The sequence below is a fragment of the Dermacentor variabilis genome, chromosome 4 (assembly GCF_050947875.1).
Source record: "Dermacentor variabilis isolate Ectoservices chromosome 4, ASM5094787v1, whole genome shotgun sequence".
NCBI classification, from domain to species: Eukaryota; Metazoa; Arthropoda; class Arachnida; order Ixodida; family Ixodidae; genus Dermacentor; species Dermacentor variabilis.
The window spans coordinates 62,014,096-62,030,997 of NC_134571.1; the positions used below are offsets into that span (position 1 = coordinate 62,014,096).

General features: G+C 48.5%; 1 protein-coding gene across 2 annotated transcripts in view; it reads left to right on the forward strand.

Moving 5' to 3' along the window:
• The window catches only part of Pvr (PDGF- and VEGF-receptor related), an 85,286-nt gene that overhangs the window by 54,535 nt on the left and 13,849 nt on the right, over window positions 1-16,902 (forward strand). For both annotated transcript variants that reach the window (XM_075689283.1, XM_075689282.1), the window contains exons 3-10: window positions 2,142-2,325; window positions 3,978-4,289; window positions 5,351-5,496; window positions 6,428-6,620; window positions 10,349-10,660; window positions 11,693-12,052; window positions 12,942-13,100; window positions 13,872-14,033. In XM_075689283.1, coding sequence (XP_075545398.1) covers window positions 2,142-2,325; window positions 3,978-4,289; window positions 5,351-5,496; window positions 6,428-6,620; window positions 10,349-10,660; window positions 11,693-12,052; window positions 12,942-13,100; window positions 13,872-14,033 — 1,828 coding nt within the window. The remainder of the gene's footprint in view (window positions 1-2,141; window positions 2,326-3,977; window positions 4,290-5,350; window positions 5,497-6,427; window positions 6,621-10,348; window positions 10,661-11,692; window positions 12,053-12,941; window positions 13,101-13,871; window positions 14,034-16,902) is intronic.

A 16,902-nucleotide genomic window follows, 5' to 3' on the forward strand; every position in this document is an offset into this window, starting at 1 on the left:
ACCGTACATAGTGCCTGATAACAACGGTTCGTCCGTAGTCCTGCCGTATGTCGTGGTTGCATCTTTTATTCAGCCTTCAGCAAGGGTTGCCCTTTCGCGGGAAACTTACGCTAATTGCGCGTGCGGCCGTTAAAGAGAGAGGTAAACTTGGAACAGAGGTCGCGCCGCGCACACGTTTCAGGCCGAGCCTCCTGAACGCTGGTGAAATGGCATGACAACCTTGCGAAAACCAACAACCCGTAAACTGTCGCTTCTGTGCGCAGATAGCTTACTTAAATTACGCATGCCGTGGAGCAGCGCGACGCGATGGCGTCGCCAGGTTTTTCTTATATTACGGTGTGTTTTTTATCATTCCTCAGCACACTTACGAAACACGGTCATGGGCGGTGTTGCGACGGTCTGTACCTGGCAGCTTGCTGAGCCTAATGGCATCTTCGACTGGTCGGTTTGGATAATTTTAGCTGTGTATTACCAAGATCGTGTAAGGCGAAATGAAAACCTTATCACAAGAATAAAGCGGCATTTCGCTGCGATAATCCGGCCTAGGTACATTCAGCGGGGCCCGCTTGAGCTCGAAGTAAAGCTTAGTTGCTGTCTTACACCACCTCAGTAGCACTGTCGGATCGCTTTAAAACGCTTAGTCAAAGATGCCGTTGGAAAACGACACGTTGCTCCTTTTACACATGGACGAGTGGCAGTTGATGCAAAAGTCAGTTCCAAGCTTACATTAGGATGCGCATTTTAACGCTCACATTTCTTAGATGCCGAAATTTGAGCTTGTTCTGGATGCGAAGATCTGGACGTAACAGTCACTTGAGTTCGCGGCCTTACATTTCCGAGTCACTGACGCTATTCAAGGTCGCAACATTGCCATTGGGCTGCGGCTGTCAACGTGAAAATCCTCACAGGATGCTATCTGAATATCCGGAGGTTGGCGACCCACTGATTCTACTTTATCTTTGGCGGAAAGTTTGGGCTTTGACGCGGGGACAGTGGATAATCCTCTACGCTCGGAGCGCGAGACAAAGTGTGAGTAGCGCCAATGAGTCCCAGCAGATGCGCCCCACAGTGCATGGCGTTGGAGTGCGTTCGACGCAAGCAAGCAAGCAAGCAAGCAAGCAAGCAAGCAAGCATTGACACGAAATGCCATGCACAGGCCGTAACCTATCTAACGGATATTGCACACTTTGACACGTCCGCAGATAGGAGACCAAGTCTTTTATTGCTTCGACACACTGCAGCGCTTGCGGATCGCTGGAGTTGTTTACGGTGTTCGGATAAGTATGAAACATTGTATAGTGGTGTCACGAGGCGCTCCCTGGTTGCACTGCGAGCGCACGCCCTGCAGAGAGTTCTTACAAACGATGTGACTGCGTATCAAGAGCTATGCAACGCGTATTTTTAAGAAAACGCTTGAAAGCTGCTCCTACAAAATAAATAAATAAATAAATAAATGAATGAATAAATAAATAAAGAGCCGGGAGAAAGGGATTGAACGAAGCAGCGTCTCGCTGGTTCCGTCGTCTCGCGAAGCATTTCTCTCTTTTTTAAAGTGTGTTCACATATATGTTAAAAGCAAAATCAGTGTAATCTTCGACAGTGGTATTCGGATCGTTAGTTGTTTCACTGTTAGCTGCGAAGTAAGACAAATTTGGCCACTAAAGGGCCGGCTGTCCCAAACTCTAAGCCAAGAACAACGAGAATAAAAGAAAAAAAAGGAAAGAAGGAATGAAGGAAGAAAATAAAAAAAATCGAAGCAACGAAATGTCAAGAATATAAAAAAAAGTGCTACTTGTGCGGCACTGGTTGTTTCACCTGTGACGTAGCAAGTGCGCAGCCCAGCTGGTCTTCAATGTTTTTAAATTTCTTGTAGCTTCTTCGCTCACGTTGCGTCGAGGCATTGTTGACGTAATTGGCGTGTCACCTGCGTTTTGTTACCTTTAGTGACACCGTTGAACAAATAGATAAAATACAAATACACTATCGCGCTGTCTATGAGCTACAACGCAAAAGCGCTCGCACGTTGCAAATCATACTGAGTGCGATAGAACGACGAAGGTTTTGTTCTTGCTCCTTCGTTGTGCAATATACATTGATGTGTTGTGCTAATCCAACACCACATTTGCTCTTTTCGATTATAGGACAACGTTTCCTTGCGCTCGTCCATCTATGATGAAGAGGTGGATGGCATTCGCCCCTTCAAGAGCGTCTTCGAGCTCAACACAACTGACGTCATGGACTTGGGTCATTACATCTGTTACTATAATGGAACCACTGATCTCACCAACATGGGAAACGCTACGTCAGTTTACGTCTTCGTCAATGGTAGGTAACTTTACTACTCTTTGCGTTCGCGCGCTGACACGGTAGCTTGAAAATGTTCGCGGCATATTGGGCATTTATAACTTGTCATAGACGTTCCCAAGCTACCCTTCTCTTGTACATATTAAAGGGTCACTGATGAGAAACACTGAATCAGTTTAACCTGATAAGATATTCTTGAGAAAGAATATTTTCGTTAGTTTCGCATAAGATAGAATGAAGTCCAAACTACAATTTCTTGAATTTCGCGCGAGACCGCTAGCGCCATTACGTCAGTGACGTCTGTGTGACGTCACGAGTTTCAGTGTTTATTTTTTTATTCGTACTTCATCTCCAGAAGAACTTCAGTTAGGCCTAGTTGGTGTTTACTGCATATAATACTGACCGCAAATAAAGACGGGGACAGCGGAAGAGAACAGAAGAACCCTTGTCGTTTTTGTGTTCTCTTCCGCTGTCCCCGTCCTTATTTGCGGTCAATATATGCGTACTTAATCTGTTTTGAGGGAGTTGATGACAATGATGAAAACTTTACTGCTCTTAGAAATTTGCAGTTGATCTCTCTGTTTCGGGAGTCCGTTGGATCTCGCAGCCGCTCTTGCCCTTTCGGTCAGCTCCTGCTGAACTTCGAGGTCTATACGCTGAGCAGCGTTTCCTGCGTATGCAATAGCGCGTTTTCTGCCCACCGCTCATTCGTCGGTTCTTCTGTCCTTTCTAGTTCCGTGCTGTGTTGGCAGGCCCATACGATGTGGTATAGGTCCAAAGCCTTTCAATACTTTCTCGGCCGATTATTTGGTTCCTTCAGAATGCAATGTAGCCTTTCTTTACCGGTAAACAGTTAGCTAGACCCAAGCAGACGCCTTTAAAGTCTGTGACGTCAAGGCGAATGGGCGCTGGGACTGCCCGGGCGGCGGCGTCCCCCGTCTTTCGTTTTCGCGTCCTTTCTGACTTACCAAGTCTTCTCCCATGATAAGAATGACTTTTTCTGGTATTGTAGAAGTGTACCTTAATAACACTTCTGAACTTATATTTCTCTTTAGGATCTTTTTAAGCCAGAGCACACTGATTAATTTAATGATTGTGCGCAATGTACCCATCGCATTTAAATGCCACACAAGGCACAATAATATATGTTTTCACCAGTATTAGCAATAGCAGAGATTAACACTGTTTTTATTGCATACCGGATAATGCATATACGTACTTGAATTCAGCGCCATGCGACTGCATCGTAGAACATCAGGTTGTGCTACCTTTAGAATACGCCTGCACATTCACTTATGTAAGCAATGAGCAGCTTCGTATTCTTTAGCTGAACATGAGTCGTCGCTGTTCAAGTCAAAAATTCTTACTTGTTGAGGGACTGCAGTACCTTGTATTACCGAGAAAACGCTTCGTTTATGCACTTTTGCACGCGACGAAACTGAATATCTTTTTTCACACCAGCGTTCCATTGCCAGAGCTGCGCCTCGCAGTGCGGCCACTGCTGAATCCAATCATTTGAATCCAGTTCCACAGCCGGGAGCCAACTGGGCTTCGACAGTGTCGACTCGGGCCTAAAAAGGAGTCGTTTCAAAATACCTTCCTCTCTCCACCTCTGCCGACAGCGTGAATAAGAGCGAGGTTTAATTGCGCCCTTGCCTCCTGCCCGTTCGCAGACGACTACTACCTGTTCCAGCCGGAGAAGCAGATGGACCAGCTTGTTTTCGTCACGGTGCGCCACGGCGAGCGGTTGGTGGTGCCGTGCCTGCCTACGCATTCGGGCGCCCACGTCCAGCTCTGGAAGGACCTCGGCCAGGACGAGATGGAGGAGGTGGAGCTGCTGCCACGCGACGTCGAGTTCGACCCGATGCGCGGCTTCGTCATCTACTACCCGCAAAGCTACTACGCCGGACACTTCATCTGCAACGGCTCGGTGCCCGGACGCGTCTACAACGACTCGTCCATGGCCGTCGTGTTCGTCTATCTGCGTGAGTATTGTCGAGCGCCTCCTGCTCAGCGCCACCGCGAGAAAAGCACCACGCGTATACCGTTGTGGAGCACCGTGCGCCTTCTGTCGTGGCCTCTGAGATCTTCAGCGTGTCCCACGCTCTGACGATTCCGGAGGCAATGGTCGTTCCAAAAGAGAGGCCAGTTGTCATGCAGGTATAGTACAACAGGAAGCAAGAGCACCTTTAACAAAACGTCTACACAGCAGACGCCAAACAAGACGATCACGTTGGTCGTCTGCTTCATATCTCTTGTTAAGTGTGTTGTTTCCTTCTTGATAATTGCAGTTCACATGTCTGCAGTGGCACAAATACAATTGATTGCGCCATAGTGCACCATGTAGAAACTGAGGTTGTGAAATGCCTGACTTCATTTTTTTTAAGAAATGAACACACGAAAGGAAATGCTACTTGTGGAGAAACATGTTGACACCGGTATGCGTGTAAAGAAACGTAAATAGGAAAGACCACGCATATAGAGCAAAGGGATGCTAACCCTGCAGAATACTAAAAGTGCAGCTCGCATAGGCTCTCACAGCTAGCAGAGTATCAGTAAGCGGTGAAAATCTTAAGCCAGCACTGTTCTCGCAATAAAGACATCATTGCCAAGCGTAGAATTACACCAAAATCAAAGTGGTTTTAAAGTCCTACGCCGCCTGGTTTCTTAGTGGCTATGGTGTTGGGCTGCTAAGCACCAGGTCGCGGGATCGAATTCCGGCCACGGCGGCCGCATTTCGATTGGGGCGAAATGCGAGAACACCCGTGTACTTAAATTTAGGTGCACGTTAAAGGGCCCCAGGTGGTCCAAATTATTACGGAGTCCCCCACTAGGGCGTGCCACATAATGAGATCGTAAAACACGCACGTAAAACCCCATAATTTAATAAACATAACAATTAAATATAAGGTTCTACACTTCTTCAGTGTTTTCAGAATCTCGAGAAAAGGCGACACTGCTAGGTGTGAGATGCTTCACGCATGCTTCTGTTTCATGCCCTCGTGTTCCACTTTCCCGATGCTCTCTATGCTTGACAAAAATGCAGCTCCTGTGGACATAGCGCCCAGCGTGATGATTGAGAAGGAGACCAACTTTCATCCGGTGCTGAACGACTCGTTCACGCTCAACTGCACGATCACCGTGGAAATGGGCGTCATGGTCGTCTTGTCCTGGGACTACCCCGACAAGAACGTAAGTTAATTTCGCGATTCCAATGCTTTCACGAAGGCCAAAATGAGTTGGAGCTCTGGGACAGCGGTAATAAAGTCAGTCACGCGGCCCTTCTGCACAGGTTTGTCTCCTTTCTCGCCTGATTCAGCCTGGTGCACAGCTTGGTTGCGTTAAGTTGTATTTACATGGGATACATTTGTGACAATGCTGAACACGTGGCTTCAAATCACTGTTTTATTTTGAAATGAAGTAGTCTCCCTTCGATGTCGTCGTTTCCAAGTGTAGCCACCTTTGGCAGCCGATACGACTATTGTCGCGTAACTTTTACCTTTAAAACTCATACGTCAGCTCCTTTTCAATCAAGGTGTAATGAAAGAGGCATTCTTTGCCGCAAATGACAGTAGAAACATCGTGATTAACTTTATTTTTATAAATGACTAAGTACGCGAATGAAGAAGGAAGCATCCTTCAAGTGATGCATTTATACTATAAGAGAAAGAGCAGAAACGTGGTTCACGTTAAACTGAGTTCACGGCATTCAAGTTCTTGACTGAATGCTGAGCTTAAAACTAACAAAACATTACGCGTAACACGAAGGGAGAATTCCCAGACACGTAATCTTCCAGCGCGCTCTTTCGGAAGATACTCTTCTTTTTCTATGGACATTCTCCATGCTGACACGATGCTCACTTTTTTGTAGCGCCCTGATCGTTAGTTCTCGTCAATGGGTCACCTATTTAAGACGTTCCCAAGAGAAAGCAAAACACGTTCTCTCCAGCCAGTTTGTCCGGCTAACTGAATTTGGCTGGCAAAACTGTTGACCTGCGCCGCGTCCTCAAGGAAAAAGACAGGAAAGAGGAAAAACAAACGTTAATCTTGCTCTTGTGCCTACAGACATGTAACGCGAGTTCAGCGTCACTTTTTTTTTTTTGTTGCCTCGCCTTTACTATAGAGCTCACGCATCAAGAAGACCGAGGCCATCAGCTACAGCAAAACGTTCGGGCAGGACCGCTTCGTGCTATCCGTGGTGGCGTCACAGCTGACCGTTCGTGACGTGCAGAGGAGCGACGAAGGGTTGTACACGTGCTCCTGCAAGGACCATCACGGGAAGATGTACAACCACTCCGTCTTTGTCTCCGTCTACGGTAAGGGATAGAGATTCACTCGGCTTGAGACCGTGCTCTAAGCTTCCCGACACGGATGTGGTTCTGTAGTGCTATTTTGGTAGATAGCGCTATTTTGGTAGATTGTTACACTATAAAAGTTCATGGAGTCGTGCAGGCGTTGGCGAAGTTAAGGAATGTGCGCAGAGCTATTCCTCCTTTTTTATTCATTTTTGTTTCGCTTCTGTTGTGCCCCAGCTATTCTATTCTTAAGATTTCTTAAAAAGTTCAAAGCTTCGTATAGGCATGTAGAAACATTTTGTTTTCAGTTGTGGTTACTGAAAGTACCAAGACACAGTAACCTTACGTTTTCGATATAATGCTGAAAAGAAAGGAAGTAAATCGAATAAAGGCTCACTGCTGTTATGCCCTTGTCCCGCCACGCTTTGCCATTCTATTTTCATCGTGCTGCTGCTCCAATCACGAAAACCAAACTGACAAGCGCACGGTCCGTAAATGCTTTCATCAAATTCCCTCAGTGCCGGCACACGCAAACATAGCCACACGAGCAAAAGAGGCTCTTTATTAATTCAAAGTTAATGCCACTAACGCTGCCCGATGACTCCCACGATTGAAGATGCAGAGTGCGCGTCGCCCTTTCATCGATCCAGCCGATTTGTAGCTTTAAGAAATCGTGGCCATGTTTCGTAAGGAGTGGAAATGAACGGATCTCCAAATAAATATAAGGATTGCTGAAAACTCGCTGCCCGTATAGGGCGACTAGCGAGAAAACCGTAGAGAGGTTTTAACTGACGAAGACCTTGACTGTCAAGGCGACCGGAACTCAGAAACGCTTCGCGTCCGAGCTCTTCGCACAAGCAAGCGGCCGTCCCAAAGCCTTCGCGCCACGTTGGCGTCACGGCGTAATTAATACACGCCGCCTCGGTGATCCTTATCGTCCTAGTAGCGTGGTGCGTGACCCTTGACCATGGACCAGCGCTTGCTCTGTACCGTGAGTGTTGTCGTATGCGTATACCGCTGAGGCTTCGTGCGTTCATTGTCGCTATTTGACGTTTTCTTCTTTCGCTTCTTTCTCCCCCTTTTATTTCTTTTGTTTCGGCTATTTCACATTTCTTTAGCGTACTCACGCCTGCTTGCGCCTTCGCAAGATATTTCCTAATCCATGCGTTCGTGCGTATACTAGAGCGCTTTGGTGTCCGTATACGCTCAAGGACGCAGGATGCAAACGAAAGGGGCCGATAAGGGGAAATGGCATCATGAGGTGGCTTTTAGAGAGAGAGAGAGAGAGAGAGAGAGAGAGAGAGAGAAGTCATAAGGGAAAGGTAGGGAGGCTAACCAGTCTGAGCCGCGTAGGCCATCTGCACTGGGTAAGCGGGAAAGGGGAAGGAAAGAGGAGAAAGAAGAAACAAGTTCACAGTTTGCACTGTTACGCACACAAGCGTGCACCACTGAGTCAGCCACAGGCGGTCATACAGGTTGATGCATTTCAAGAAACGCACCAGCGCCTTTGTGGCCTTGCACATAGCAGACGCACGAGGCCACGGGCCCAAGATCCTCTCCTCTGTGAAAGGACGGTCGTCTAAGTGCTCCAAAGTTTTAACTCTCTTCAGTACCTTATGTGCGCATTCTCACTTTACCCGTTAATGCGCTTTGAAAAATAAGGAAAAGAAAAAACTAGAAGGAAATTTATAACTTCCGCGTAGCCTAGCCGGATAACCGGTAACCTTGCAGCTGAACTTGCGGCACGGTGCAATGCTGAACTTGCGAATATAGTGTTGCAGCCACAAGCTTGCATAACTCTATAGCAGTAGGAGGGGGGTACGGATTTAGCCTTGCACAGGCATGCCGGCAATCGCTTCGTCCGAGCATCTCCTTTTAAGTGCGTGGATAAACGTGCCAGAGAGTTAATCGCAGCGTGAGCAGTTCTAAAGCTCTACCATGGCAGATCAAGGCGAATTAATGTAGCAGGGATGGAACGATGCCACTCGACCAAGTTCACCCCGTATATGCTCAATGAGAAAGTCTACTGCACGAAATGACTGGTGGTGTTTAGGATTACTTGTTTAAACGTCATCACTCGCTGAGTAGATCGGTGCCGTTAAGAAAACTGCATAAATATTATGCTCTATAATACATTTTATGGGTGCGCGTTTAATATTGTTAGTCACGGGCTTGAGATTTGAATGTCGACACGGGGTGTCGTGTCCCGCCCATCTGCGCATGCTGCTAGAAAGGCGAAGGCGAACGCAAAAGGTTAATAACCCGCAGCATGCGTCGTGTCGGCGGCCCCGCAGTGACCAATCGTACGAAGAGCAAAATGTGGAGGGGCAACATTGAATAGACCTTATTTGAGACATGTCGTCCAAGCCGGAGATGCCACTGCGCGTCTGAAGCTGGTCCGTTGACTTCGTGTTGGAACGTGCAATGCAGCCTTATACCGACACACTTCGTGACGGACGCATTTAAATATGTATATGGTGCTTTAGCTTGTAGCTGAAAGTAGGTTGGAGTGCGATGCCGGCCAACAAGTTTGGTCGTTCCTCTTTTATCTGGACGAGCCGCGGGCACGTGGGTTTACGCTTAAAGGGAAGCTGAAGAGGTTTTAGAATAGGAAAAGTTACGGTGGTTTCGAAGGCTGCCACAGTATAATTCTACTGCGAAGTTATTTTCTCGATTGTGCACGTAACAGCGCTGTAATCGCCGTTTAAATTTTCGTTGAAGCTCCGCCCCCCCCCCCCTTCTCGCGCTCCAAGCGTAGCTGCGAAAGACGGGGCACCAGGATGACGTCATTACAGGGGTCACGTGAGTGTTCTATTCGAATCGCGCACCCCGCCGATACGTAAGATGATGTCGCGATCATCTTCGTCATCAGAGCCCGTCAACCGACGCGAGGCGTCTCCTACAGACGCTGCGGCTTGTTTTTGCTCAATTAGGCGAGTAGCGGTGACTTCTGGCATGTTAAAGTATGATTTTCGTATTCAGGGGGTGAAAAACTATAATCATTATCTGAAAGCTCACTTTTTAAAAAAAAAGAGTGCTTCAGCTGCCCTTTAAGTCGCTGTAACTTTTGTAGACCTTGTCATGGCTCCAGTGAAACGCGAATTTTGGACAGTAGCATTCACGTGCGGGAGTCTATCAACGATTTCCTGCAGCGTAATTCTGTACGGACAGCATATGCCGGCCACGTTTCGAGTCCTGAACTTGGCGGCGCTGATCAAACTTTATTGTGGAACGCAGCACAAAAGAGCGAATTGTCACATGCCTTTGCTACAATTTGCAAATGTGGGTTACAACTCAGTTTTTTTTTTATTCTCTTGGTCCTGTTACGTTGAACCTAAGGGACGCATCAGTTGATTGAGAGAATTATATATATATATATATATATATATATAGAGGGAGAGAGAGAGAGAGAGAGAGAGAGAGAGAGAGAGATAAGGCAGAGAGGTTAACCAGACGCACGTCTGGTTTGCTACCCTGCACTGGGGGAAGGGGGTACGGGGATGAAGAAAGAGAGAGAGAGAGCACAGTTTCGCGCACAGTTGAAGGTTCGCACCGAGTCTGCACACGGCATCAGGTGATTAAATTGTTGCGTATATGGCTTCTGGCTTGTTTCTGGACACACAAACACACACAAAAAATTATTGTGCGCTTTTGGTAATTATTAACTTGTTAACAGTGCGGGTCTCTATAGGTAATCGAGTAGTAAATGTCGGTCCCAATGCCAAACGTCGTTCTTGCACTGCGCGCAGAGTCCGAACAGCTGGCGCACGTGAACCTGACCACAGACCTGGACACCTCGGAGACGCTGGTCTTCCCCGAGGGAGGCACCTTCAAGATGGTGGTCACGGTCGAGGCGCACCCGAGCTTCGCCGAGACGCGCTTCTGGTGGCACAAGGACGGAGCGCTGCTCAACGACGGCCGGGACCTGCGCCTCTCCTACCGCGAGCCGCGCGCCGTGCTCGAGAAGGCGAACGCGCGCTTCGACGACAGCGGCGTGTACACGCTGTACGCGCGCATACAGAACGCCACCTCCAAGATCAGCGTCAACGTCAGCATCTCGTGTGAGCATCCCGATCGCTCTGCGCCACTGGGTTATGGGTTGCAGAGAGAGAGAGAGAGCTTTAATGAGAACCAGCAGTTTAGCTGGCTGGGCCTAGGCCTCCCACGATCGGACGTCGAGGTTTTGCCTCCTCGCCGCTTCGTAGGCCTGCTGGGTAGCCCAGAGTTGGTCGTCGAGATGGGAGTTGCGCAGGGCGCCGTGCCATCTCGACGAGAAGGTCACGGGATTAAGGTCTGGTATTGATGTTTGCACTCCCATAGCATGTGGGGGACTGTTGCTGACTGAGTTTTACAGATCTTGCACGTATGACTCGGGTAGATGTCGGGGTATATGGTGTGATCGCGTGTGAGGGAGGGGTATGTATTGGTCTGTAACAGGGGAAGGATGGTTGCCTGTGCTCTGTTTAACTTGCGGTGACGGGTGGGGAAGGCTCTTCTTGCGACCGAGAGAGAAAAGAAAAATGAGACTACAGATTTCAGTTTCTTCTAGTTGTTGGTGATCTATAACGTCTCTTCCAAGGGCCGCGAAAGGCGCAGCAGCGAAGGGCTCGTGATTAATTTTGACTGAATGGTGTTATCAAACGTGCACGCAATATGAGCACGCGGAAATTTGAACATGTAAATTACACTGGAGTGCGGCCAGCGCTTCGATATCCTTCAAATTATGTCAAATCAAATTTGAAAAGACGTCGCCAAATTAAGTCGGAATGATTTTATTCTATGCACACATTTGTGCGAATTTAATTGGTGAGACAGTTTGTTTATTCTGTCCCCCCCCCCCCACACACATATATATATATATATATATATATATATATATATATATATATATATATATATATATATATATATATATATATATATATATATATATATACATTGTTTGCTTTAGCGTGTCTATCGAAACAAACATGCGTAATGGAGATAACCTTAGGTGTTGCCATAAAATGGTTTAGACGCACGTATCTTATAGTGCGGAGAAATCGACATTGCATCTGAACTGCACGTTTTTTCTACCGCCTCTCCGACCGCAGCCAAGCCCGTGGTGACGGTGGTGAACAACACGGAGCTGTACGCGTACGGCTCCGACTACGCGCTGGTGTGCACCGTGAAAGGGAGCCAGCCGATGCGCGCCTGGTGGGAGTGGCGCGAGTGCGTGGATCCGCGCACGTGCGACGACCAGGGTCCCCGCCGCGCGTTCCAGCGCCTGGCCGCCGCCAACAGCCAGCACCGAAACGCCGGCGCCCCGCCGGGACAGCTGGTGCGCAGCACCGAGGGGCTGCGGCACCGCAACCTCACCATTCGACTTCGCGCCCGCCAGTCGGGCCTGTACCGGTGCGTGGCCGCCAATTCGCTCGGCACCGGACTCAGCGTCGCCAGGTTCTACGTCACCGGTGGGTGTGCCTCTCGCGTGTATACCCGCTCACTGTGGGAGCCTCGAGCTGTAATTGTTTCGGTTCGCACTATAGAATTAAAGAGAAGAGGGAGAGAGAGGAATATGGGAAGGAAGGGATGTCAACCAGTCAAGAGTCTGGTTTGCTACCCTACGCTGGGGGAAGGGAGAAGGGGAATAGAGAGAAGGGAGAGAGGAGGTTATGTACGGACAGTATTTGAGTTAAAGCCGCTCGCGCAAACCAGAAGTTCTGAGACAGGTGCGTAGAGGCGAGTAGATCTAGCGTTGACGGACTCGCATTTCTGCTGAAGAACAGGTAACGGATAGCTGAAAACAACACGTGATTGAGAAGAGGATGAACAGACTGAGACAGCGAGAGGAAGAGAGAGAGAGAGACTTTTGCGGCTAATTTTCAAGAAGGACGTGGTAAATATTGATTTTCATCTTCAATTCAGTGCATATGTATGTATCTGTAAGTCATACTTTCACATTTTTCACTAGTTTTTCTTTTTCATTCATATTGTATTTCTCAATATTCTGTCTATGCTCGTGACCCCTCTTGCCACCCGATCCTTGGCTAATCCATCAGAGTGGTTTGCCCCAATACACTAAAGAGCAACCAATCACTTTCGTGATGCAGGTAGCGACCTTCGGCTTGCTTATACTACATATATTCTGTTATTTCGTTTTCATTGCACTTGTTAACTTGTTGTCACTTTCAGTGGCTTCGCTCGTTTTTCTATTCGGTGCTTTGCGCATTTTTCTTGACCTGAAGCTTCTTGTTTATCCAATTGCTTTCTTCTTTCTTAAAATAAAGCAATGCGCGTCGATTCCCAGCGCGCTTAGCCTCTCGTCAACTTTTATTTGTGTTGCTGTTTGACTTTGCACAGACGCCAGGAACGGCTTCGAGATTATCGCTTCGGACGTCATACCCGTAGACCAGGACCGCGTGACGCTGAGCTGCCTGGCCAGCCAGTTCAAGTACGAAGGCCTCACCTGGAAATGGAAGCCAAAAGGTTCCTTGGAACTCGTCAGCCTTAACGTCACTGGTAACGGTGGTTCTCAATTCTCAAACCTTTTCTCTGTGCATCAGGTCTCTGTCGCAGTGACTGCTCTATATGGTATAATGAGTGAAAATTGTTAAGCAAGGCCTCCCTCTGTGGTGGTCGGACTCCCAAGGTGCCGACGCAAAGAGCGCTAGCCTTCGCAGCAACCGAGCTGCGGGATGGGCACCTTACCGAACGCCAACTGTTGCAGCCCTTTGAGACGAACGCGCTGTACATGGCACACGAGAGCTTTGGGACGCACGAAGGTTTTAGATGCTGTGGCGGAGCGCTCGGGAATGGCAGCCTCCTCTTCTACCACCGCCAGTTTCGCACACAGCCCCACACAGATATTATGCGCCGTGGTAAGGAATCGAACCCGCGACCACGTGCTCGGTAACATAACACTGTTGTGCCGCAACAGCCGCGCCAATCATCATCCTTTATTCATTTAACGAGTTACAGTTGCGGAAAAGCCGAAGACTTATTGTGTTCGTTGCTAGCAATGCCTCCCCCACCCCCCACTTTCCGGTCTATAATAAATAAACCAATCGATCAACAGTCACTTCGCCAGCCAGCAATGGCTGTAAGCGTGCGTTAGACGCAGTACTTAGCATGATTTGTTGTTCCCCGCTTCCAAGTTGTCTAGCGTGTCGCTATAAGACATGTATAACACGTGCGAATTTAGATCGCGTGCGTTTAGTATTGTTTGGTGAGTGTCTCTTCCAGTTCAGTCGAGCGTGTTAGGAGCGTGGTTGATGTTTCCCGTTCGCGCAGGTGTCCTGGACATAAAGATGTCGTCGACGGCGTTCTCCGAAAACCTGACCCTGCACTTCAACCCCATCGGTAGAAATCAGTCGGGCGAGTACCAGTGCATTGGTTCCGTCCGTGGCGGAGGAGTGCAGAGACACATCGAGTTCATCAACGTTGCCGTGCGAGGTACGTCCGATGCGAGTAGTTCTCGCTGCGCAACCTTCGTGAATTCGGTCCGACATATTGACCCTTTTCGCGGAGCAGTTTGTTCTAAAGAAACCAGGTGGCGCTTTCGGCGGCGCACCACGCGTCGCCTCAGTGAGAGCGCACGAATGCGAAACCATCAACGCTTCCACTTTGCTTCTGTGCAATCATCTGTCGGAAATGCAACTGAGTTTTCTCTCACGCACTGTGCTCAGATAATGCCGGATTGAATCGTGTCGATTGAATATATGTGCAGTAGCTGGCTGCAAAAATATGGACCGGCATATTAAGGAATGGAATGAATCTGTGTGGGCCAAGTTCGCGGACCGTTGCTACAACTGCCCGCACGTGTTACCGGCATGTCGAAACTTACGGCTTTTTTCGAGGATACCGAAATTAGCTCATCCCATGGCGCTGTATCGCTAACCTTCAAAGAAAGCGCTTCAGGCCCAGGACGTCGTCAAGAGTGAGTGTACCGCTCGTTAAACAATGACAAGGGAGTAGCGCCGCTTTCTGTCATAGTACGTTTCGCGCACAGTACCCACGCACATGTATACCCCAACTGGCACGGAATCTTACGCCCACTCTATCGCCAACGCGTCAGTAAGTGAATTGGCGCACACTTGAATATATATGCGCACCGTATACGCACAATAAATGACGGACTACGAAGATAGCGCACGAATGGCCGAAGCCGAATGTTTCGTGACGGTCCACGAGAGTAAGCGAGTTACTATAGCGATAATACATCTTTTCTACAAGGTATTACAATGTACAAAACGGCTACTGTTCAAGTCTTGCGTGCAGCAAGCACAAATCTATCGGAACTGAGCGCAGCTGCGAGAAATTAGGCAGCAATAATCAGATAGTGACCGCACCAAGGAAATTCACTGAGTAAGAAATCTGACAAGCAGCCGCTGCTTCAAGATATTTGCCAAATAAAGAATGAAGAACGAAACACACTAGTCCTTATTCAATTCGTGAACGGAAAGTTCGGATAGCTTACTTAGCCTCGTTTTTCAAACAAGCGCCATATATGCGGCTCGCGCCGTTCGGGCACAGCTTAATCAGCTCTCAAAGCGCTTTCGCATATTGTCTGAAGCTGCGGCCAAAGCTTCGTGTCGTCCACCCAGTCACAGTCTACGATATGTCCCGAAACAGAGGTTTGCTAAGCCACACCGGCGTCATACACACCCATTGTAAACGCGGAGGCAACGGAGGCAGTTGATGCAATCACTGGACGCGTAACCACGTGATCAAACATGGCAGCGCCCACGGGATTGCCACGAAAAGGGCCAATATTAGAACAGCATTCAAGAGTGCCGAAAATGTAATTTCCGGCTGGTGGGAGAACAGGGAATTTCCGGTGGTGGATGCAGGGACACTGTCAACAGGCATCAGACGGAGCGATATTTTGGGCTCTCAGTGACGCGTTTATAGAACCATGCGTGTTTATAGAAAGAGTACTGGACGAAAGCTTTTTTTTTTTCGGTGCCTTGTTTCTTGCACATATACAGGGACCGCGAAGGACCGCGAATATATGCAAAGTTTCCCGAGCGACCAGTCGCGCGACAATTTGGCGTGTATTTGCGGGCTTCTTTCACGCTCGGAAAAACACTTTTATGTAGTACGCATTGAGCAACAGAAAGCTGTATCGGGAGTTTTTCATGTTTCTCTACAATTTTCCCATTGACACCTTTAATCTAATTACAATATTTGAGAAGTTGATTCATTAAGGCTACTTATCTAATTAGGCGGAATGAAAAAAAATAATCTGAGTATCTACAAGCGACAGCAAACAACATTAGCTTGGTTCTGTCCACCTACCTGGCATTTGTATATTTTTCATGTTTGGCTCAAGTTACGTGGGACGTTCTGTACAGCAGAGATGCTTCTCTGAGTCAGTACTGAAATTTGTGAACATCCAACTTTAAACAAATCTTTTCTCGCCTCAAAGGTGACCCAAAGCTTTTCTAAAAAAGATATTGTAACAACACTGTGGAGATGTTGGCTATAGGTCTGAGCCGTGACCCCATGATTTACACTGAGACCACTCATATTAGCCCAGGTTGAGCACATCTTCTGGCGGGACCATCGGCAGCTTTAGCTCGGCCCTATATAGTCAGTTTCGCTCATACGATAGCATCCTAAGTAAAGGATCAAATCCGCTGAACGGTGACCCTACTGCGCATGCGCACAACGCTCTACGGTGCCAACGCTACCGAGTCGACTTGGCGGAACGTGACGGCTCGTCCACTTGGCGCATTTGAGGCATTGCAGCCACACTAACCGCATGCGCCGCTCGTGTATTGCAACGCGGTTATGAAAACAAAATGTGAATTCAGCGCATTGACACGCACTGCCTAAGCGGGCAGAGTCCAACGCAGTGGCTAGCCGAGCGCACTACAGCTCTGACCGCCAGAGCGAGCCACACGCAGGGGCTCCTGTAGCGGCCGAAAGTGGCTCTTCACCTAGTATATGAAAGTCGCGAGTGCAAACGAAACTGACTTTTGTGGGGAGATGCTCTTCGTTTCGATCGACTTGAACTTAAGCGCTCCTCTAAGTGGCGCACCTTTGCATCTATGAACGTCGCTTGGCCTGGGTGTATTTCCAAGCGAAAGAGGGTGTTGCTGGCTTGGCTTGTATACGGTATGTAGCCTTACGAGACGTACGGGCAATTGCTCTGCCCGAACGCCTCCTTTCAGGAAGGTCCGTCACCGTTCGAAAGCGCAGCGCGGGACGCGTGAACGAGAGGACGCGCACAGCGATGCGGAACGGGACGACAGGCCCGCTGCTTGTGACCCATTCAGCGCACGATGTTGCCCCTTCTTCTTCCCTTTAACGCCGCAAA